General features: G+C 49.1%; 1 protein-coding gene across 1 annotated transcript in view; it reads right to left on the bottom strand.

The window, feature by feature from the left end:
* Positions 1–23,180, bottom strand: part of LOC144752244 (transcription initiation factor TFIID subunit 1-like) — a 303,153-nt gene that overhangs the window by 67,160 nt on the left and 212,813 nt on the right. The window contains exons 33-34 of the mRNA XM_078640245.1: positions 22,011–22,095; positions 1,928–1,995 (exon numbers count right to left, since the gene is read on the bottom strand). Of these exons, the coding sequence (XP_078496371.1) occupies positions 1,928–1,995; positions 22,011–22,095 (153 nt within the window). The remainder of the gene's footprint in view (positions 1–1,927; positions 1,996–22,010; positions 22,096–23,180) is intronic.

Below are 23,180 nucleotides of genomic sequence, written 5' to 3'. Positions count from 1 at the left end.
TCTGTCCAACTCTGAGGATGAGGTCACAGACTCGACATGTGGTGGTGGGCACGTGGAAGCCCAGCCTTCAAATTAAAAACATCAAACTCATAGAAGGCTCGTCAAAAGGTGATATTAATACAATCATATTCAGAACTTGTGTCTGTTAATGAAGGGTTGGCTCATCAGTTTGAGCTAAAACTCTATTTTTGTGGCAGAACCAATAATTTATTACTCACAGGAAGCCTAGGAACAGAGCAGAAATCTTTGATGAATAAATGTAAAGGCCAAGAGCAAAGATGACCTTGAAATCATGGAAAGCGCCCTCCATCTTTGGAGAACAGAGTCTAACAAAAGTAAAAATACATGGAAACTAATCGGATTCAATTTAAACCAGACTTAACTGGCTAAATATCGCTATTATGATATACGATCGGATAATGACAGAAGAATGAGGCTTTAGTGCCATGGTGTGTTTGGAAAAAACTTCATGGTTCAACTTCAGGAAAGGCAGACAATATAAAAATATGGAATGGTTCACAGTGAAATTCTCAATTATTAAGACGACTTGGCAGTCATTTTTCTGTCCACTACTTTTGTGTTGTCTCTGAGAGTGCCATGAAGTAGGAGGAGTGAGGCCCAGACAGTGCTTCCGAACTTGCTGTGCCAAATTAACCCCCGCTATTCAAAGAGGGCATTTAATTTTTTTTTTAAGTTTTTCAAATTACAGCCGAGTTTCTCATCGGACCGCTCTCCTCCCCTTGGTCCCTCACAAGAAGATTTTACTTGCCTTTGGTTACATTTTTGCTCTTGGATACTCTATTCACAGATTCCTCACCTTTAGAATATCCCCAGGCGTCAGACTGGATCCAGAAAGCTTTCAAAGTGTGCACTCCTGCACGACAGCAGGTGGTGCCATGCTGCTGTACAGTGAGTCTGTTTGGCTCCAGAAGTGACAGTGGAGAATTTTATAGGTGCCATCCATGCATACTAACGGCATTGATTGTTTATCATTTGTGCATCGCCAAGTAAGTGTTATGATTTGTGTTGATCCTATTAAAATATTTGCTTCCATCACAGGTCAGAATTACAAAAAAATGTACTTCACTTTTGCTTTGTTAACTGCTGAGATACTATGAAATATGTGTACAGTTCATTTACAGGTATTTAAATTTGTTGTGTTACAAAAAATGGCACCTTATAGTTGTTGTTTTAATGTACTTTACTTTAAAAACTCCTCTTACTTGGCAGTCAGAGAAAGACAAGTAAACACCAATCCCCATGTTAAAATAAGCATCACTTTGTCAGAAGACATAGACTGACATTGGACCTCTGTCTTTGAAGCACAGCAAATGTGACGAGATAAATGCAAATGGTGAAGACATCTTTATTTATAGCTCTTTCTTGACCCACCAGAAATCATCAGGTGGCCTACCAGTGGGTAGCGACCCACAGTTTGGGAATCAGAGGTACTTCGGAAGATACTAACCAAAGGCTAATGATGATTTCAAGAAAGAAAGTCCTGCATACCATGGACAAGTGCAAGGATTCAAGGCAGGCTAGATAGCTAAATGGCAGACTGCAGGTTGAACGGGTGAAATAATGTCCTGACAGGAGTTTTTCCGAAACTTCTGAACTAGATTTGAAATTAAGAGAAAACAGATGGGCCAGAAAAGATTTTGCTCCTCAAAGTACTGAAGGTATTTAATTGTCTTGATGATGGGACGCAGTTTGGGTTATGACTGCCTATGAAAACGAGGAGAGACTGATTTCATGTTGTGAGGCTGTAGCAAGATCCAGATTTAGTTTGCAACAATTTGACAGTATTGATGAAACACTGGAGATGAAAATGTGGTCTAAAGTGATCAAAAGGCTGATCTAATAATAACTAGAAGGGTAATACAATGAGTGCTATACTATATCACTGATATAAAGAGAGTGAACTTACCTCAGCCAGAGTCTGCTGGCAAATGTTGACAATCTCCTGGGCTGTCTTCGTGTATGGACTGTGGGAGCCTAGGGAGAAAGAGACAGAGTTTAAGACTGGGAGAAAGAAGAGTGAGAGAAAGAGTGGCATGAGGACATGACCGAGAGAGAGTCTACGTGTCACTCTGCATCATATCACCCACACGTACAGGACAATGCATCATAACCCTGGAATTCGTTCATGGGCTACGTCTCAGATGGTTAACTGGTACACAATCATATATGCAAAAAATACATTTCCAAGAAAGTTCCAAACTGCAATTTCTTCTCTGCCCTGAAAGATAGCTTTGACTATTTAAATGGATTGAATTCTATAGGTGGTACTCCTTATAGCGCACCAGTCAGACTACTTGTTTCCGTCCTGGTCGTACGGATACTTTGACCTGATGAAACTGGCCTGAACTTGCATTTTTCTGGAAAGTCTGCATGCCGTTCTCACCAAAAAAGGCCAGGACCACAATTCTACTTAAAAATTGTTAATTCCGAATCTGGATGAGCGGAGTAGTTACCGCACCGTCACAGGATTCACTGTCATTAGGTCGAGCCTAGAGCAGCGCATTGCTCGACTTTTAGTGAGGGGCTTTAGAAAGTGCTACCCACAAGCTTTTCCTGGCTTAAAGCTTGCGTGCATGTGCGCGTGAACGTACGCAGCCGCTATCTGCCTTTCTTATCTCATTAAGCCTTGTTCTAATGGCTCCTCTGCTTGCACTCCCCCCTCCCTTCTCCCCCTCCCTCCTCGTCAGCTTTATTCAGGCTCCTCTGCTTGATCTACCCCCTCCCTTCTCGTCGTCTCTGCTTGCACTACCCCCTCCTTTCTCCCCCGCCCTTCTCGTCAGCTTCGACAATCTCTGTTTATTCCATGTTCCCCCTCAAGTCACTCCTGAGCCTCCTCCCTCATCGCTTCCATCGACTTCCTTGCACTACACTACCATGAGCCCTGCGCGGGTCCTGTGGGCAGGAGGCTTGACATGCTGCATGGGTGAGTGTTTATCAGTGCATCACCACGTCTTCCTAGCGCCCTTGTACCCCCATTCCCTCTGCCCCTCCCCCACCACAGAGAGCGTCCCTGCGATCACTTTCGCTTTGCCGCGCGGCCAATGCTTGCACGTATTTCTTTTAACTTTAGTCCAGTGGGTTAAGTGCCTGCTTGTTTGTAGTTTATTGTCACACCTCGATTGCCCAGTGTTTTGCATTCTTACCACCAGCCCTGAATGATACTTTCCTCCCGCTACACAAACCCAGAGGACATACTTGAGTGTGTGATAATTGTAAAATATTGTGCAAACAGTGCTACGTTTTCCAACTATTTCGCCCATTGTTTAGACTGTCCACTGCCTAAAGCGCATGCACTTAGCCCAGAAATTCTCAGTTAGCGCTGAATTGCAGATAGCAAAGCAGGGACCAGTGGTTGCCTTCTTTTTCTGAGCTGTGCTACATTGTGATTTAGGTAGGAGTACGTGTTTTAGACAGAGCGGTGCCTTAAAACCATGCGCAGAGCTGTGCGCCCACACACATTTTTATGACTCAGCCCCTGCACGAATCTGTATGCACAGATCAGCGCGGTGAATGGGAATGACATCTGGAAAAAATGCCCGCAAAAGACTTTTCGCACATTATTTTCCATTACAGAGTGTTAAAGTTGTAACCGACCTAATACAGTATACAAATAAAACGGCATTTCCACAAGTATTTTTTGCATGATTCTTACATAGCCATAACTCTGGTGAGTTTTTTAGTAATGTTTTGCGCGGGTGCTTGTATGACGCAGAGCACTGAAGCGATTTTCCTTCCATGAAAAAGGCGCAGGTGCACAATGCACAACTCCGCACGAACGGACACCACCCTCAGTCAATCCAGGCATTGTCTTATGTGCGGCGTAGTTGCACCCTGAGGACAGGCTCCTGCGCTCCCAGGACGGGCTGCTCAAGACAAGAGGCATTACTGCACGCTGAAGTGCAGGGTAAACACTCGCAGCAAACTCCTTATCTCTGCCCAATCTGCGCACAGACCTGCGGATCAAACGTATATTCTTTGTAACGGGCGCTGAACATATCTGACGAGGACTAGGCCCAATCAGGACAAACGACTGAGCCAGGCCCGGTTGTGAAACTCGAAAATTGCAAATATCTTTTTTTAACGTTATTGCTGCGTGCATTAAAGTTGCAACGCCATAGTCCGTGTCCCATTATTCATGAGGCGTTTCTGTGCTTTTGTCTGCCTTTAACCGCAGGAAGGCTGACAGGAGACACCGACGCACACCTTTATTGCTCTGTATACATTTTTAATGAAGCCCCTGTCTAACCATTTGGTGCGAGCTCATCTCCTGCCTCACAACACCCCCTCGAGGAGCTAATTTCAGCCTCTGTTCATCCACATCGAGTGTGATCGAATTACCTCTCGCGTGCTCAGAGATATCAGGATTCAGGGCTTGGAAACGTTGGAGATGTCACCGGGATAATCTGAAGCCATCAACCGGAGCAGTAGGTGAAATGCGCGCACACGTCAGGCTCCTGAGATTCTTCAGTTCATGCAAGGGCCTCTTGCTGACTGTGTCATGTCAAGGATCATTGTACTGGAGGGGGGTGACATCGCCTTCTCTACCAAATGGGATGCTCTGAAAGCGGTGATACGCGGCGAATGTATGGGCCTTACTTATGGGGTCCGGAAACAACTACTTGGGGAACTACGGGAGGCTGAAGATGATCTTCTGCGACGACAGCTGTTAACAGATCCTGATGAATCGGATCTGGAAGCGGAGCGGGCAGCCAGGGAGTCGGTGCATGATGTACTAAATCGCCTGGATAAATACACCCTTGGCCAATATCGGCAGCATCTACATCGAGAGGGGGACAAGTCAGGCCGGCTGTTGGCCTGGATTCTTAAGCGAGAATCTACCCCGGAGAGGATAGTTGCTCTGAGGGGACCTATGGGTGGCATGGTACACTCGGAAGCGGGTATTCTCCGAGTCCTCCAGTCCCACCTGCAGACGGTCTACGCCGCGGATCCTTCAGTCACGGAGGCTTCCTACCTGCCTTATCTCCGGGAGCTGACCCTCCAGACCCTCCCGAGAGAGGCCACAGAGGAATTGGACGTGTCGCTCCGAGAGGTGAGGGTAGCGATGGCCGGCCTGCCGAGGGCTAAGTCCCCGGGGAGCGACGGCTTCCCCTCTGAATTTTACCAAGCATTCGAGGATGTCCTTGCCCCCCTCCTCCTACAGGTTTACCTGGAGGCGTTTGAATGTGACACCCTCCCGCCTACGATGAACCTGGGCGAAATCTGTATGATCCTAAAGCCGGGTGGGGACAGCTGCGACCCTGCGGCGTTTCGGCCCATTACGTTTATCAACACGGATGTAAAAATCCTGACTAAGTTGCTGGCCACCCGACTGGCGCCACATATGGCGCCAGTCGGGTGCAACCCGGGTACGACCCGGGATAAACCAATGTGGGTTTATCCCGGGTCGTAATACCGCCATGAACCTAAGGAGATTAAACCATATTATTCATGAAGTACGTGACAGGGAGGAGCAACTGGTCCTGGTGTCGATTGACCTTGCTAAGGCGTTCGACACCGTCGACAGGGGGTACCTGTTGGAGGTCCTCCGGTTGGTGGTGTTGGGCCCCGTCTTCTGCCGCTGGGTCCGGATTCTGTACAATGCTCCTTGGGCCAGAGTTAGGCTTGGGTCAGAGCGATCGGAGGAGTGGTCATTGGGTAGGGGCACTCGGCAGGGGTGCCCCCTCTCGCCGCTCCTTTTTGCTCTGGCGATTGAGCCTTTGGCGGTCTCCGTCCGCTCAGATATGGCACAGTGGGGGATCACGGTGGGAGACACAGAAAACGTGGTCTCCTTGTATGCGGACGATGCCATCTTCAACTTAACGACCCCGATGGAATCATTACCCATTTTGCTCCGGCATTTGGACCTCTTTGGGGCAGCGTCGGGTCTACGAATTAATGCCGGGAAGTCCTTGATCTTCCCCTTAGCGGGTTATGACGCGGGCCCACAGTTGGACTTGCCGGACCTAGGGTTACGATGGGAGCTGGAGGCCTTCCAGTATCTGGGAATCCAGGTGGCTTCGTGCGATGCGCAGTCATTGACCCGTAATATTGATAGAGTGCTACGATCCCTGCACCAGTCTGTGTCTTCTGGAACACCATGCCACTCTCCCTTATGGGGCGGCTAGCTGTCGCTAAGATGGTGATGCTCCCGAGGACATTATACGTCCTGCAAAATTCTTTGTGCCCGATTCCCCAACGAATATTTCACAAGCTGAACTCGCTGCTTACTTCCTTACTCTGGGCGGGACGACGCAGCCGGGTTGTCCTCCACACCACTGTTCGGAGCTGGGAGGAAGGGGGGCTGGAAGCGCCAAGGTCCTGTACTACTATGCGGCACAGCTACTGCCGGCTGCTCGGTGGTTCGCGGACACATATAATTGGGAGATGAGACTCCTGGCCGGCAGAGCGGATGGGCGAGCATTGCTGGGGGCCTTGATGCATGGACGGGGGGGCAGACGAAGCCCTACCGTATGTGGTGCGCCACACTGCAGGTGTCTGGCAGCGGTTCGTGGAGAAAATCTTGCAGCGAGTCCCCTTTCATAGGGAGTTGCCGATGTGGATCTTGGCCCCCATAGTGGCCATGGAAAAACACATGTCCTTCCGGGTCTGGCGAGAGGGAGGATGCGAGACTTTAGCAGACCTATACCCCGACGACTCCTTTGTGTCAATTGAACAGGCCACGGAGGCCTTCGGGCTGGGAGGAGGGCAGTACCTGCACTACAGGGGCCTTCAAGAGGTGGCAAGAGTGGCCTGGCCCCAGATCCCCGAGGCACCCCCGCTGTCCCACACCCTAAACATCCTTCTTTCCTGTGGTAGAGGGCGGAGACTGATATCTTTGCTGTACTCGGCCATGAGGCGGGACTCCGTCCCGCCGGTTCCCACTTCCTGGGAGGCTTGGGAGACAGACCTTGGGGCTGCCCTAGACCCGGGGCAGCGAAAACGTATAGGAACCCTTACGCGCAAGGTGTCGTGCAATGCACCGTTGTAGGAAGGTAGAACCCTGACTATGGTTGCCCCCAACTTTTTGCCTGGTGTTTTGCTGGTTTTCTGACTTAGTTGACCTGGGACCCTGCTATTCAGGGCCCCAGGCCGACTGCTCTCTCTGTAAAATGGATTCCATGTACCTTAGGTACATATCTAAATTGGATACTGAGTCACCTTATCAGTCCCTGTACAGTGTACCTTAGGTACCCAGGGCATAGGTGTACCCAGGGCCTACCAGGGGCTGCAGCATGTATTATGCCACCCCTGGCTGGCCATCCAAATCTGACACAACTGGCTGCTTGACAGCTGGGGCAAGGTGGTGTAATCACCCTTTGCTTTAGATATAGTGTACCTATATCTAACCCTAAAATGGACACACAGATCTCCTATCAGTCACTCCTATGGCAGGCCTTAACAATCCTGAAGGCAGAGTGCTTGGAATCGTGTGAGATGGTGCTCTGGCATGAGCTGAGCCTGTCTGCGGCTTTCGGGATCCATCCCTTAGCCGTTTCCATGATATCGCATACCATATACTCTTAAGTGCATTATAATCCTCGCGGTTATGTGCCAACTCTGGTATCGCTTTATCAAAACATGTCGAGTAAGGTGTCATACGAATTGGAATACTAACCCCTCGCCAATTCTGGCGACGGGGTTAGCATTCCACCCTTCTAGAGGGACACGACATGCCTGTAACCTATAACCCGGTTAAAAGTCAGACAGAGCCTTAGCATCCACAAAATGGATGCTGCCACCGAGACACAAGTCTGCCCTCCTGCTGCTGGGAGTCCTCCCAGAGCAGGAGATAAGGACAAAGGGTTTCCTGCCAGGGGCGGTGCCAGCACCGTCCCAGACAGGGTTTTGTGTATTGTAGGTAGGCAGGGCTTTAGAGGAAGGTGACTGCACGTGGCACCCCGGTGCTCACTGTGCATAGGCTGGCTGGAACCAGTTCCAGGGTCACTCCAGACCCTGTGCTGGGGAAAAGCCCGCCAAGGAAGTGGGTGTAACCACCCCCCTCCTAGTCCCACCCATAGGGCAGGACTTAGTCGCGTGCCAGCCCCTTTTTACAGGATAAAGGTAGAGACTGGCCCCCTTCCAAATCAGATCATCTTTGAATCCTGAAACTACTTTCTGCGAAAGGAACTCAAGACTTCTTCCTAAGATTTCTCCCTTGTGACTAAGGAGTAGTCACCCTGCATCCGCAGGCACCATCTAAGAACACTGCGGTCTGCTGTAAGTCCTTCCTCCGGAATCCGACTGCCCAGCTCGACGAGAACCGGCTTCCCTGGCACCTCTGACCTCTACCCACCTCTACAGCCCAGCTGAGAACCGTGGGTGCGACGAGACCTCAAGGGACCGGCCATCGGCAAGACTGCACGACTTCTTTCCAGCAAGCCCGCCGAGTAACCTACTGGTGAGTGCTTTGGGGTCCGAGAAGCCCCGACTCTGAGCAGCTCCAGCTCCGAAGTTCAGCCCCCCAGCATCTCCACGATCTGCGTGGGGCCCTTCTGCTTTCCGCTGCTCACCGCGTTGTTTGGCTACTAGCCCGTTGGCTTGTGGCCTTCCCGACGACGCCCGACGACATTTCTGCTGCTGGTCTGGTTGCTCCAGACTGGCCCTTGCTCCCTTCCAGAAGAGGAGCACCCTGGACCCTCCTGGTCCACTCAAGACGCCATTTTGAGTCCACCGCGTGGGCTTGAATTAGCCAAGGCTTGTTGCCCAATCCTGGGTAACTTCGACGCCAACGACCTCATCCTTCGTGGGACAGCTCGCACCTCCATCCTGGTCGCCGACAACGCCTCCTGGTCCGAGAGACTGCAGAGCCCAGCCGTGCCCACTCACCTGACTGCGGTGACTTCGCCCGGTGCCATCCTGGTGCCCACTTAATCACTGGCTAGTGATTCAAGAACTTGGTCCCCTCTGCTTTCAGGTTTTCTTCTTCCTTGATCCAGGCTTGGATCCATCGAACTTTCCTTCACTGGTCGCCTGCCAGCAACTTCTTCCTTCCAGGCTCCTGGTCCGGCAACGAGATCCCCGACGTCTTTTCAGACCTATGCAGCTGCAGCCCCTGGGCTAGGTAACTTCGGCACTCCGGTGTCCCAGCATAGCCTCACTATCCAAGGGTCAGGATCCACTGTCGTTTTCTTCCTACCAGGTCGGGTTCGCCCGTGAACACTAACTTTGTGAATTCTAGCTTCCATAGACTTTGTCCCGCATCCCGCGTGAGAGTGCACACTCTGCACCCGAGTCCCCTGGGCCTCCTAGTAGTAATCTAACGATTCCCTAGTCCAGTCCTAGCGATTCCAAAGCCTATTAGAACTGTTACTTACCTGCTAGTAATTCGCATTCCACTTTTAGCGTATATGGTTTTTCGTGCCCCTCGGGCATTTGTGTAACGTGCTAACTTAAAAGTATTTTCGTAAGAGTTTTGTTGTGTGCCTAGCACCCTGTCCTCATAAAGAGTACAGGGTTGTTGTGATTCTAATAAATACACTGTTTATTTTCATAACACTTGTGTGGTGTCCTTTCACTGGGTGTTCAAGGGGTAATGTGATGGTAAAACAGCTGGCTTAACACGCCCTCTAGAGTCTTAGCCTTAGACTGCTCGTATCCATGCTACTAGGATAGCTGGTCTATAAGGTTGACTTACAACCAATCATCAATAAGGGTTGTTTGAACTGATATATAGTGATCACTAGAATAGTGAACACTGCACATCAGGCCAACTTCTCACATTGGTGGGCAGCGGTTGGGATTTGAGCTTGCTGTTGTTTTACCACACATGCCCTAAGAATATCTTGTGAAAGATCACATAAGTACTAAAGGTACATATAACTTAGCTTAGAATACTCTGAGTTCTACTGAACCAGCTGTTGTAGCTCCTAGGGCCTAGCACACCCTAAACTACAACTCTAGCAAGGGATCAGTAGGCAAACATATAGTGTAGGTAAGTGCACCACTTACACCTCACTAGAAAAGCATGTCGACTCAGGGGGACTCTACTGAGACTCCCCTGGTCAGTGTTGACCCTCCACAGGTCACTTCAAGATATGCAGCTCTCAATTTTCAGGAGATGAGGCAACTCTGTGTCTCCAGGAAACTGAAGCAGGGGTCTAACCCCACCATTCCCTTTCTGATAGGTCTCTTAGAGACATATGATGCCAGAAAGCTCTCTCAGTTACATGAGAGCATGCCAGCCTTAGAGGGAACCTCTGGGGATCCAGACCTCCCCAACACTGATTCAGCAGTTGAGGAGGAGGATCAGGAGGTACTCTCTGGGGATGAGGTAGACAAAGGTCTTGAGGTAGTCAGAAGGCTAACTAGGACCAACTTAGACTTACTTGGGCTAGGATCTGGGGGCCCCCCAGTACTAACCCGAAGTGGGCCTAACCTTGGAGTTAGGAGAGATAGATCTCTTTCTAGGGACTCCAATAGATCTCTGCACTCTAATGCCTCTTCTCAGGGGAGAAGGAATCCTCCACAGAGGAGATTTACTTCCCCTCAGAGAAAGGAGCATGAAGCTAGGATGAGACAAGCTGAACTGAGGATTGAGAGGGAAGAAATTGCCCTGGCCAAAGAGAAGCTTGCCCTGGCAAGAGAGCAGCAGATGAGTGGGCTAGCTCCCACTGGTGGCAGCAATCTCCCAAGAGATAGAGAGAAGGGTTTAGATACTAAACACCTGACTAAAATAGTGCCCCCCTTTAAGCAAGGGGATGACATCCAGAAATGGATGGCTGCTCTGGAGAGGGCCTGCACTGTGCAGTGCATTCCCCAGAGTCAGTGGGCAGCTATACTGTGGCTCTCCTTTGATGGCAAAGGTAGAGATAAGCTCCTCACTACAAGAGTGGAGGATGCTAACAATTACCAGGTCCTGAAAAATGCACTGGTTGATGGGTTTGGCTTAACCACTGAGCAGTACAGGTTGCTGTTCAGAGACACCCAGAAAACTCAGTCTCAGGACTGGTCTGACTTTGTTGATTGTGCCACTAAGGCTCTGGAAGGCTGGCTACTGGGTAGTAAGGTTACTGATTTCAAAGGATTGTATAATCTAATTATGAGGGAGCAAGTCTTAAATAATTGTCAGAACCAGTTATTACACCAGCACCTGGTAGACTCTGATCTGACCTCTCCACAAGAATTGGGTAAGAGGGCAGACAAATGGGTCAGAACCAGGATTAGGCCCAAGAACCAAGGTGGTGACCAGAAAAAGGAATCAACCAAGCCTCAAGAGAAGGGTGGGAATAAATCTCCAGATCAAACCACATCAGGGCCCCAAAAATCCTCTGAGGGGGGTGGGTCCCAGAATCCTTCCAACAACCAGAAGAAACCTTATTGTTATCCCTGTAAACAGGTGGGTCATTTAAAAACTGACAGCAGTTGCCCAAAGAATAACAATAAGGAAAACATACCCCCAAGTAACATTCCCAAACCTCCTGTTACTACTAGTAGTAATCCCCCAGGTGGTGGGAGTGCCCCCAAGAATTTGGGTGCATTTACTTTGGGAGTTCCTGGGGACTCTGGCCTAACCAGGTCCCCAAACTTAGATACTCTTGTCTGTGAGACTGGCATGGGGTTTGCCAACTTCACCACTTGTCCCAACACTTTGGGCAAGTACAGACAGGAGCCCCTCATCAATGGTATAAAAGTTGAGGCCTATAGAGATACAGGGGCTAGCATCACTATGGTGACTGAGAGTCTAGTCCCCTCAAGGCAACTTTTACCTGGTGCCACATACCAGGTGACCAATATTGATGGAGTACAGAGAGATTATCCCATGGCAGTGGTCAATCTCAGCTGGGGAGGTGTCACTGGCCACAAGAGAGTGGCAGTGTCACCAAACTTGCCTGTAGATTGCCTACTGGGGAATGATTTAGAGCTCTCAGCCTGGGCTGAAGTAGAGCAAGAAACCCATTCTAAAATGGTAAACACCCATGGTAAGGTTAGTGGGGCAGTGGTAGCCACAGCCCCAGTCCAAGATGTCCTCCCTGAACAGGTCAGGAGGGTTGTGCCAGTCACAACCCCATCTCAGACAACTTCCTTCCCAGAACAGGTTGTCAAGGCTGTAATGGTAACAGCCCACACCCAAACTGAGCCCCCTCCTGAAAAGGTTGGGAGAGTTGTGATGGCCACAGCTCAAACTCAGACAGATGACAGTGTTGTGAAGCCTGAAACTATGGATCACTCCACTCAGACAGAGAGTATTGAGGAGGAAGAGAAATCTCCCTCCCACCAGACTTTAGGAAAGGATCAGCCTCCTCAGGGAACTGATCTGACCCCTTGTGAAGAAACTGCCACAGAGGTAGTCAGGCCTAGCCTGGCAGAACCCCTGATGTCAGTGGACCCTTCCAAGGTGGGACCCAGTCTGGAGCAGGTAACCTGCCCCTCTCTACCCTGCCTCAGTCAGCCCAGGGCTGTAGAGGTCAGGGAGGCCAGTGTTGGACCCCAAAGGGCCCCCTGTCCAAAAGAATTCCCCAATCAGCAGATTAAGGGCACTGAAGCTAGTAATCCTAGCCAAGTGAAAATAAAACAGACTCCTGAGGGATCCCCCTTAAATTTAGTTAGGGACCTCCCACAGATGGACACTGTTGGGCACAGCCAAACCTGGGACCTGAGGGCCCCAAACCTGACCTGTCCCTCCAGTAAGCCAAACAGAGGGACCCAACCTCCAGCTGTAGGTAGCCAGAGGTTGACCCTGAGAGCCCAAAACAACTCAGTCTTGGAAAGAAAGGCCTATATGGTGGAAAATGATTGGAGGAAGCTGAGCCCAAAATTAGTGGAGCCTCACTTCAGTACTCCATTTCAGCACCAGCCTTTTACTTTGCCAAAACACACCACAGGTAGAGATTCCCTATGGTGGAGACCCTCAGACACCCTTAGGGTGAGGGATTGCTTAGTGGACCATGAGATAGGGGGCAACCATGCCAGTGCTGGTACTCCCTTATATGGCCACTCAGGCAATATAGGCTTACCTGGCAAGGCTAGCCTTATCTCCTTTCGTTTGGGGGGGGGTTATGTAGGAAGGTAGAACCCTGACTATGGTTGCCCCCAACTTTTTGCCTGGTGTTTTGCTGGTTTTCTGACTTAGTTGACCTGGGACCCTGCTATTCAGGGCCCCAGGCCGACTGCTCTCTCTGTAAAATGGATTCCATGTACCTTAGGTACATATCTAAATTGGATACTGAGTCACCTTATCAGTCCCTGTACAGTGTACCTTAGGTACCCAGGGCATAGGTGTACCCAGGGCCTACCAGGGGCTGCAGCATGTATTATGCCACCCCTGGCTGGCCATCCAAATCTGACACAACTGGCTGCTTGACAGCTGGGGCAAGGTGGTGTAATCACCCTTTGCTTTAGATATAGTGTACCTATATCTAACCCTAAAATGGACACACAGATCTCCTATCAGTCACTCCTATGGCAGGCCTTAACAATCCTGAAGGCAGAGTGCTTGGAATCGTGTGAGATGGTGCTCTAGCATGAGCTGAGCCTGTCTGCGGCTTTCGGGATCCATCCCTTAGCCGTTTCCATGATATCGCATACCATATACTCTTAAGTGCATTATAATCCTCGCGGTTATGTGCCAACTCTGGTATCGCTTTATCAAAACATGTCGAGTAAGGTGTCATACGAATTGGAATACTAACCCCTCGCCAATTCTGGCGACGGGGTTAGCATTCCACCCTTCTAGAGGGACACGACATGCCTGTAACCTATAACCCGGTTAAAAGTCAGACAGAGCCTTAGCATCCACAAAATGGATGCTGCCACCGAGACACAAGTCTGCCCTCCTGCTGCTGGGAGTCCTCCCAGAGCAGGAGATAAGGACAAAGGGTTTCCTGCCAGGGGCGGTGCCAGCACCGTCCCAGACAGGGTTTTGTGTATTGTAGGTAGGCAGGGCTTTAGAGGAAGGTGACTGCACGTGGCACCCCGGTGCTCACTGTGCATAGGCTGGCTGGAACCAGTTCCAGGGTCACTCCAGACCCTGTGCTGGGGAAAAGCCCGCCAAGGAAGTGGGTGTAACCACCCCCCTCCTAGTCCCACCCATAGGGCAGGACTTAGTCGCGTGCCAGCCCCTTTTTACAGGATAAAGGTAGAGACTGGCCCCCTTCCAAATCAGATCATCTTTGAATCCTGAAACTACTTTCTGCGAAAGGAACTCAAGACTTCTTCCTAAGATTTCTCCCTTGTGACTAAGGAGTAGTCACCCTGCATCCGCAGGCACCATCTAAGAACACTGCGGTCTGCTGTAAGTCCTTCCTCCGGAATCCGACTGCCCAGCTCGACGAGAACCGGCTTCCCTGGCACCTCTGACCTCTACCCACCTCTACAGCCCAGCTGAGAACCGTGGGTGCGACGAGACCTCAAGGGACCGGCCATCGGCAAGACTGCACGACTTCTTTCCAGCAAGCCCGCCGAGTAACCTACTGGTGAGTGCTTTGGGGTCCGAGAAGCCCCGACTCTGAGCAGCTCCAGCTCCGAAGTTCAGCCCCCCAGCATCTCCACGATCTGCGTGGGGCCCTTCTGCTTTCCGCTGCTCACCGCGTTGTTTGGCTACTAGCCCGTTGGCTTGTGGCCTTCCCGACGACGCCCGACGACATTTCTGCTGCTGGTCTGGTTGCTCCAGACTGGCCCTTGCTCCCTTCCAGAAGAGGAGCACCCTGGACCCTCCTGGTCCACTCAAGACGCCATTTTGAGTCCACCGCGTGGGCTTGAATTAGCCAAGGCTTGTTGCCCAATCCTGGGTAACTTCGACGCCAACGACCTCATCCTTCGTGGGACAGCTCGCACCTCCATCCTGGTCGCCGACAACGCCTCCTGGTCCGAGAGACTGCAGAGCCCAGCCGTGCCCACTCACCTGACTGCGGTGACTTCGCCCGGTGCCATCCTGGTGCCCACTTAATCACTGGCTAGTGATTCAAGAACTTGGTCCCCTCTGCTTTCAGGTTTTCTTCTTCCTTGATCCAGGCTTGGATCCATCGAACTTTCCTTCACTGGTCGCCTGCCAGCAACTTCTTCCTTCCAGGCTCCTGGTCCGGCAACGAGATCCCCGACGTCTTTTCAGACCTATGCAGCTGCAGCCCCTGGGCTAGGTAACTTCGGCACTCCGGTGTCCCAGCATAGCCTCACTATCCAAGGGTCAGGATCCACTGTCGTTTTCTTCCTACCAGGTCGGGTTCGCCCGTGAACACTAACTTTGTGAATTCTAGCTTCCATAGACTTTGTCCCGCATCCCGCGTGAGAGTGCACACTCTGCACCCGAGTCCCCTGGGCCTCCTAGTAGTAATCTAACGATTCCCTAGTCCAGTCCTAGCGATTCCAAAGCCTATTAGAACTGTTACTTACCTGCTAGTAATTCGCATTCCACTTTTAGCGTATATGGTTTTTCGTGCCCCTCGGGCATTTGTGTAACGTGCTAACTTAAAAGTATTTTCGTAAGAGTTTTGTTGTGTGCCTAGCACCCTGTCCTCATAAAGAGTACAGGGTTGTTGTGATTCTAATAAATACACTGTTTATTTTCATAACACTTGTGTGGTGTCCTTTCACTGGGTGTTCAAGGGGTAATGTGATGGTAAAACAGCTGGCTTAACACGCCCTCTAGAGTCTTAGCCTTAGACTGCTCGTATCCATGCTACTAGGATAGCTGGTCTATAAGGTTGACTTACAACCAATCATCAATAAGGGTTGTTTGGACTGATATATAGTGATCACTAGAATAGTGAACACTGCACATCAGGCCAACTTCTCACAACCGTTTAAACTGATTCATTTTAATTTTATGCATCGTACTTACCTGACCCCGGTCTCCTTACGGCGTATTTCGGAAACCAGGGGGGACAACTGCCCCAGATGTGCAGTAGAGAGAGCGGTGTTCCTGCACCTGGCATGGGACTGCCCATTGGTCGGAAGCTTCTGGAAGGAGGTGGTTGCTCATATACGGGCCGTCACTGGCCTCCGGATTGACTTGACCCCGCTTCATTGCCTACTGGCATTGGTCCAGAAGCCTAAGAGGAGAAACCTTTCCTATAAGATGTTGCAGCTGTTGCTAGTGTTGGCGAGGCGGAGGGTAGCAATTACCTGGATGGGGCAGAGGGCTCCTGAGATATCGCCTGGCTTAGGGATGTCAGGGAGTGGTCTTTGGCAGAGGGGACGCATATGCAACGCACGCGCAGAGATGATAAACTGCAGGAGGATTTGCTTGCATGGCGAGTTATGTGTGCTACGGGGTTGCCCTACAGTGATTCGGATGGCACGAGTGCTGAGCTATTTACATCTGAGGGGTCGGGGTCTGATGGTGAGGGAGGTGGGAGCGGGGTGGTTGAGTCTGCTCTGAGATAATGCCCTGCTGGATCCGCACGTATATTTCCGGATGTTCTTAAGACTTGCTTTGCTACTGGAAGACGCAGCACAAACTGTGATGTCTGTACCCAAGTGTGCCATAATGAGGTGAACAAACAGTGTACACGTATTGTATTATGGATGCCAATTATGGGGGGGGATTGTTTTGCTGTTGCAATAAAAAACTAAAATAAAGTTTAAAAACAAAAGGATCATTGTACTGGCCTATAGGGCAACCAGAAAGTGTCCGATGAGCTGGTCTGACAGATTAGCGTGTTTTAAATTTTATTTTTTTTTTACGGTTTGTGGGCCTGTGTTGTTGCCAAGTTGGCTGGTTTTTAGGTCTCGCTACGCCAGCGCATGCGCTGCTCTGCGAAACATTTAATAAGCGGCTTTTGAAAGTGCCACCACAGGCTTTTGGTAGCCTCAAGCTTGCGTGCATGCGCGCAGCCGCCATCTGTCTTTCCTCCGTCACACAACTCCCGCTTCTCCCCCTCCCCCACCACAGATCACTTCTCGCGGCCACTCGCGATCACTTTCACTTTCGCGGTTGTGCTTCACCTCGCCTCTCCCACCTGAGGGGTGGAGTTGGCACACCCCCTTTTCTAACGTAGGGTTTCCCGCCAGTCTTTCCGCCAGAGTGGGGGTCAGAACTGGTGGGGGCCAGTTGCTGGGTACAGCAAGTGGTCTGGTGAAGCTCACAGAGGCGGCAGGCCTTTGAAGCTTCCCCCTGCCCATCCTGGAGGAGGAGACCTAGCACCTCGCCCAGGATGTGCATTGTTGCAGACCCAGGAGAGCGGGGACTCTCCACTCAGGGGTCTAGCAACATGTCTGCTGTGTGGCAGCCGAGGCAGCCCCTCAGACAGGGCATGGATTGTAGGTTAGGTTTCAGGGGGCATCTCTAAGATGCCCTCTGTAGTGCATTTTACATTAAATCCCACATTGGCATCAGTGTGGGTTTAATGTGCTGAGAAGTTTGATACCAAACTTGTTAGTCTTCAGTGTAGCCATCATGGTGCTGTGGAGTTTGTAATGTCGAATTCCCAGCACCATATACTCTTAATGGCATCACTGCACTTACAGTGCCCAGGAATGGCCCTGGGTACTGTAGGGGCACAGGGCTCATGCACCTGTGCCCACACCACTCGCATAGAGCACCCAGCTAGAGGGGTGACTGATGTATGCCAGGGCAGTGAGTTTGTGGGCATGGCACACAGGGATGCTACGGCGTACAATACGGAGTGCAGACGCCTTTTAGGCAACAGAACCAACTATGCCCCTCTCTGTGAGGACCCCTCAAATATACTGAAAGAAAAGATTGCAGAGTTGGTGTTGAAAGCGGAACGTGATGGTTTAATTACCAAACATGAAGCAGATTTTTTGACCACTTCAGAAGGCAAAATACCATATTTTTACACCTTACCTAAAACTCATAAAAATCGCAACCCACCTCCAAGATGACCTATTGTGTCAGGAATAGAGTTTCTTCTGGAACCCTTATCCTCATACTGCGAATTTTTTCCTGAAACCACTCATTCAGAAGACTAGTACCTATATAAAAGACACCAAGAGCCTTTTGGCCATGCTACTTGCGATCAAGTTACCTAATGAACCATGCTTTCTTGTCTCGCTTGACATAGAAAGCTTGTATACTTGTATCCCACAAGATGAGACCATCAGGGTGTTAAGTAACACCTTAGATGGCTCAAATTGGGACTATACTACCTCCCGCACCTTTGTAATTGACTGTGCTACATTGGCACTCAAGTGTAACTATTTTGAGTACCAAGGAGAAATCTTTATACAAACAACAGGCACGTCAATGGGCAGTGTTTTTGCCCCCAGTATAGCGGGTCTATACGTATACAATTTTGAATGCCAGCACATACTTGGTGCCAGTAACCCGTACACATCCAATGTTATCCTGTGGCAGAGGTACATTGATGATGTGCTTTTAATCTGGAAGGGCTCCGAAACCATCCTTCTGGAATTTTTTGAATGGGTGAATACATGCGATCCGCACCTTAAATTTACCCATGAATATGATAAGTACTCCAAAGGCAGGGACCAGTTATGTACAAAAACGTATTACAAACCTACTAGTAAAAACAACCTGTTGCATTATTCTAGTTATCATCCTCGCCCATTGAGGGAGAATCTCCCCTTTGGGCAATACCTACGGATTCGTAGGAATTGCAGTAACCTGTCTGATTTCAAAGAACAATCAAGAGACCTCACTCTGAAATTACACAAACAAGGTTATCCGGAGCATATTTTGAACAGAAGTTGCAAAAGAGCAAAAAATCAACATAGAGAGGCTCTGTTAGAAGAATATCCTAGAGAAACGGAAACTAAAATCCCATTGACTTGTGTGACAACATACAGCAGTATTTCAAACACCGTAAGCCGGTGTATAAACAAACACTGGAAGATACTCACAAGTAATAAACATGACTGGGAAAAGCCCCTTTTTTTCATACAAACGAGCCAGAAGTCTCAAAGATTCTCTCGTGCATATTCGCCCACAGATCGCGAGGAGTGATAACAATCCTAGTGTTTTAACAACATGGGGTTTGCCACCAGTGACCGGCCATTTTCCTTGTGTTGGATGTAGTGTGTGTCATTTGACATCCAGTACAAAAACTTTGATACTTGAGCCTTATTACATATCGATCTGACTTCGTGATACGGAGCACTTGAAAAATTGGATCGCGGCATTATTTGCATATTGCAGAAAGAAACCAGTGAAGAAAAGAGCAGTATAACCCCGGTTGTCATTGTATTATTTTGAGAATGTTTTTTGAAACACACATGACTCGTTTACAGTGGCTAACTTAAACATATCTCCTTGTATTTTGTTAGATAACCTGGCGTGAAGGTTTCCCCCGCCACGCGCCTAAGGTGAAAGGTCACCACTTATGAATAGTGAGTGCCCTCCTTGTTTTTAATACTGAATCTTCCTTTGTTGATGCGATGTATATTTTAAATTGGCACTTATTGGTTACTTTGGAACCATTGACGAGTAATACTACTCGTGATGTTTTTTCTGTAAATACTAAATTTAGACATCCAGTATCAGGAGGTGGGTTAAGAACAACCCGAACCAGTGACAGATGGGATATATCTGAATGGAATTGTGTGCAGCATATATCACATTCTGCTTACAGGCGATTTGGCTTAGATACCAGTTTGTGTAAATCAAAAGACACTCTTGTCAGTGAAATTCACATCATGCCTGACCTTCTGGGTGTTTTTAGTTTGTGAATCACTATAATGGTGAAGGAGCTCCAATTGAATATAAGACTTACAGATTTAGTCTTTGCATGTACCTATAGCGAGAGAATTTCTGCATAGTTATAAAATGTTTTTGAGTGCATGTAATATCTCTGTCGGATCTACTTTTTTATTCACAGATTGCAGACCCTTGGCAATACAAGGAGAGTCAACACGGGAGGTGCCGTGAGTTGTTCTATTTTGCACGTAGCCCTATAGAGGGACCAAGCCTTAGTGTGTTTGGTTCTCTAGGGCTCGTATTCTGGTCCTGATGAATGCTGAGCATAGTAAGCTCACTATAGCAGAAACATGTCGACCATTTTGATTTGATAGGACATTTTGGTTCAATTTCACTCAACCATTGATTGTCTGTTTGCACTTTGCTTTTAACCGAAGATTGTCTAGCCCCTTATTAAATTGGGTACGGGGTCTAGCTTTGTCTTCTTTTAACTTTTCACTATCACACGCACGAATTCGCTAGCCCTCAAAAATGAACCCAATGATGAAGACTGTCACCAGCGTGTTTGGTGCTTGAGGGTTCTTTTTGAATTGCAGCTCATTCACTTATCACTTTAACACCTTGGTGTTCCTAAGTTCTGATTTTTGGTCTTAGGTTTATTTTGCACATAAAGGATCACTCTTTTGTTGATTGTTGTATATTCATGGGGTATAAGAGTGATTTTCTGACCCTTCCTCTCTTGTTGGTTTAAGACACAAGGATGTGTGCCATGTCGACTCTTTGTTTAGTTCTGCACCAGGACACTCAGCCTGCAAAAGGCAGTGTGTGTGTGTCAGGGTACAGAGCCTCTAAAGGTGACACAATAAGTGCTGCAGCCCTTAAGGGTCTCCTCTGGTCGCAGTGCCCTGAGTACCCAAGGTACCATTTACTAGGGGCTGACAGGTGGCCAGAGATGCCAATTGGGTATTTCGTTTCTGTACAGTTTTAGGGAAGGAATACGGCCCTGGGTACCTGATTGGAAGGAGCCCAGGGCACACTCAGTCAAAGCACATCAGCAATTCAGCAAAAAGTGGGGGCAGCCATGCAGAACGAGGGCACTTTCTAACACCATGAAAATCGCAATTTGCAAACATGGTGGTGTGAAAATTAGATTATGCTTTTAAATGAGGGCATGTAGTACTAGGGAGAGCATCTCTTTGTGGTCCTCCGACCTAGTAAGAGGATGATTTACTGTGTGTTCTAAGCTCGCCTGCAGCAGGAGGGGCCAACGTGTGCTATTTTTAATGATATAAAGAACACAGCAAAACTCATGGGGATATCTTCATGTGCACACAGGCTGTATTAGTGGCAGATATTGCTAACATTCTGTGCCACAGAGATTTGTTCCCATCACCGTTTTTTGGTTTTCTTACTTTTCAGAAACGTAACTTTTAAAACAAGTGCTGATGCAACCAGCGGGTACAGATTACTTCTCAATATGCCTTACCTGGGAAAGGGGTCCTTCGTCTATTAGGACTGAGCTACTGATAATGATTAGTGCAATCTTAATAAACCAAACACTACTGACAAATAAAGAACAAGCGCTGGCAAAGCCAGGAGCTCTCGCTTGGCTGCCATCATTTTGGCACTGTCCAAGCTTGTTTTGTCATGGTTTTTGCAAAATATTATTGTTGGTGAAGCAGATCGATCCACGTCAATCTTTAAACAAGCATTGGCATAGCCAATAGGTCTCGCCTTTGGGACCTTATAAGTGTTTAGCCAAGCAACAGTGAATGTTGTTGCAGTAAGGATATTGTGGTGCATAACTAAATACTTATAAGGTCCCAAAGGCGAGACCTATTGGCTATGCCAATGCTTGTTTTTTTTAAAGTAACCACCAAAGAGTTTCAGACCTTAATTAACCAACATAATACCTTTGAATGCCATCGCCCCTCTCACCGGAGGACCACGGCCTTGCTGCAGGATTTTGAGGATCACATTTAGAGGGGGCGCCCTTGTATTGTTAGCCTTATGACACCTCTCATCGGCTTCCGATGTGTTGAACCAGTGTTGGGACCCCGGTCCTCTTCATGGCTTTGGGATGCTGGGTCACCCTGCACTTGTACGTTTTCTGGACAGTCCTGTTTGGTTTTTTTCAGTTCTCTCGAATGACATAGAAGTCTGCTGGCGGTGCTTTGTGTTTTTTTTATTTTGTCAAGATCAGAATCCTCTCAACCCACACCATACGGTGATTTGACGGAGGTGACAGCGACAGTGCAGTCGGACCACAGCCCGGTTCATCTGTACCTCTGCGGTGAGACTGCCCGGCCACTCTACCCAGTCAGACACTTTATGAACTTATCCGGCACGACAAAACTACTTAAAACGAGAGGGACTGTACAGAAGCCACAAAGTAGGGCACCGGCATCTACTGGAGTCACTCTGCCAGGTTACTCACCATTGTATTTGTTGCTGTTTTCGTAAATCAGCCTCACATCGTACAAGAAGAGCTCCCGGTTCTGGTATTTGTGCTTGGAAATGTTCTGAAAAATAATGAGCAATGAACCCAAGAAATGTGTTAATGAAGCAAAGAGAACGACCGGACAGAATCGGGTTCATAACAGTGACAGGTGTGGCTGGGGCTACAGGAGGGAAGCAGAGCTATTCAGTCAGTCCAAGCACTGTTCACTGCTTACCTAGGACAGCGATGATTGCCAGCAGACAACCCCAGGTCTGGAAGAACCAGGCTCTCACCACTCCCTGCGTGTCTTCAAGCATCAAGATTCGCTTGCTTGGGGAGAAAATGCTGATACGAAGACACACACAGTCTTTCTGCCAGACATCCTGACTCGGGGAACGGTGATGACACACCCTGCTTCGCCAGGCTATCGATGCTATTAGACGATAATCCTGGGAGCGATGATGTAACAAACTGTTTACGTGGGACAGTGATGCTTTCACACACTGCTTGCCTTGGGTAGAAATCCTGTCAGAGCCTGCTGGTCAGAGGGAGCCATGCTTTCACACACTGCTTGCCTTGGGTAGAAATCCTGTCAGAGCCTGCTAGGGAGCCATGCTTTCACACACTGCTTGCCTTGGGTAGAAATCCTGTCAGAGCCTGCTAGGGAGCCATGCTTACACACACTGCTTGCCTAGGATAGAAATCCTGTCAGAGCCTGCTAGGGAGCCATGCTTTCACACACTGCTTGCCTTGGGTAGAAATCCTGTCAGAGCCTGCTAGGGAGCCATGCTTACACACACTGCTTGCCTAGGATAGAAATCCTGTCAGAGCCTGCTAGGGAGCCATGCTTTCACACACTGCTTGCCTTGGATAGATATCCTGTCAGAGCCTGCTGGTCAGAGGGAGCCATGCTTTCAAACACTGCTTGCCTTGGGTAGAAATCCTGACAGAGCCTGCTGGTCAGAGGGAGCCATGCTTTCACACACTGCTTGCCTTGGGTAGAAATCCTGTCAGAGCCTGCTCGGGGGGTATGCTTTCACACACTGCTTGCCTTGGATAGAAATCCTGTCACAGCCTGCTAGGGAGCCATGCTTTCACACACTGCTTGCCTTGGGTAGAAATCCTGTCAGAGCCTGCTAGGGAGCCATGCTTTCACACACCGCTTGC

This window comes from Lissotriton helveticus, chromosome 4_2 (assembly GCF_964261635.1).
Source record: "Lissotriton helveticus chromosome 4_2, aLisHel1.1, whole genome shotgun sequence".
NCBI classification, from domain to species: domain Eukaryota; kingdom Metazoa; phylum Chordata; class Amphibia; order Caudata; family Salamandridae; genus Lissotriton; species Lissotriton helveticus.
The sequence above is the reverse complement of the archived record's forward strand: the minus strand, read 5'-3'. Positions and strand labels throughout refer to the sequence as shown.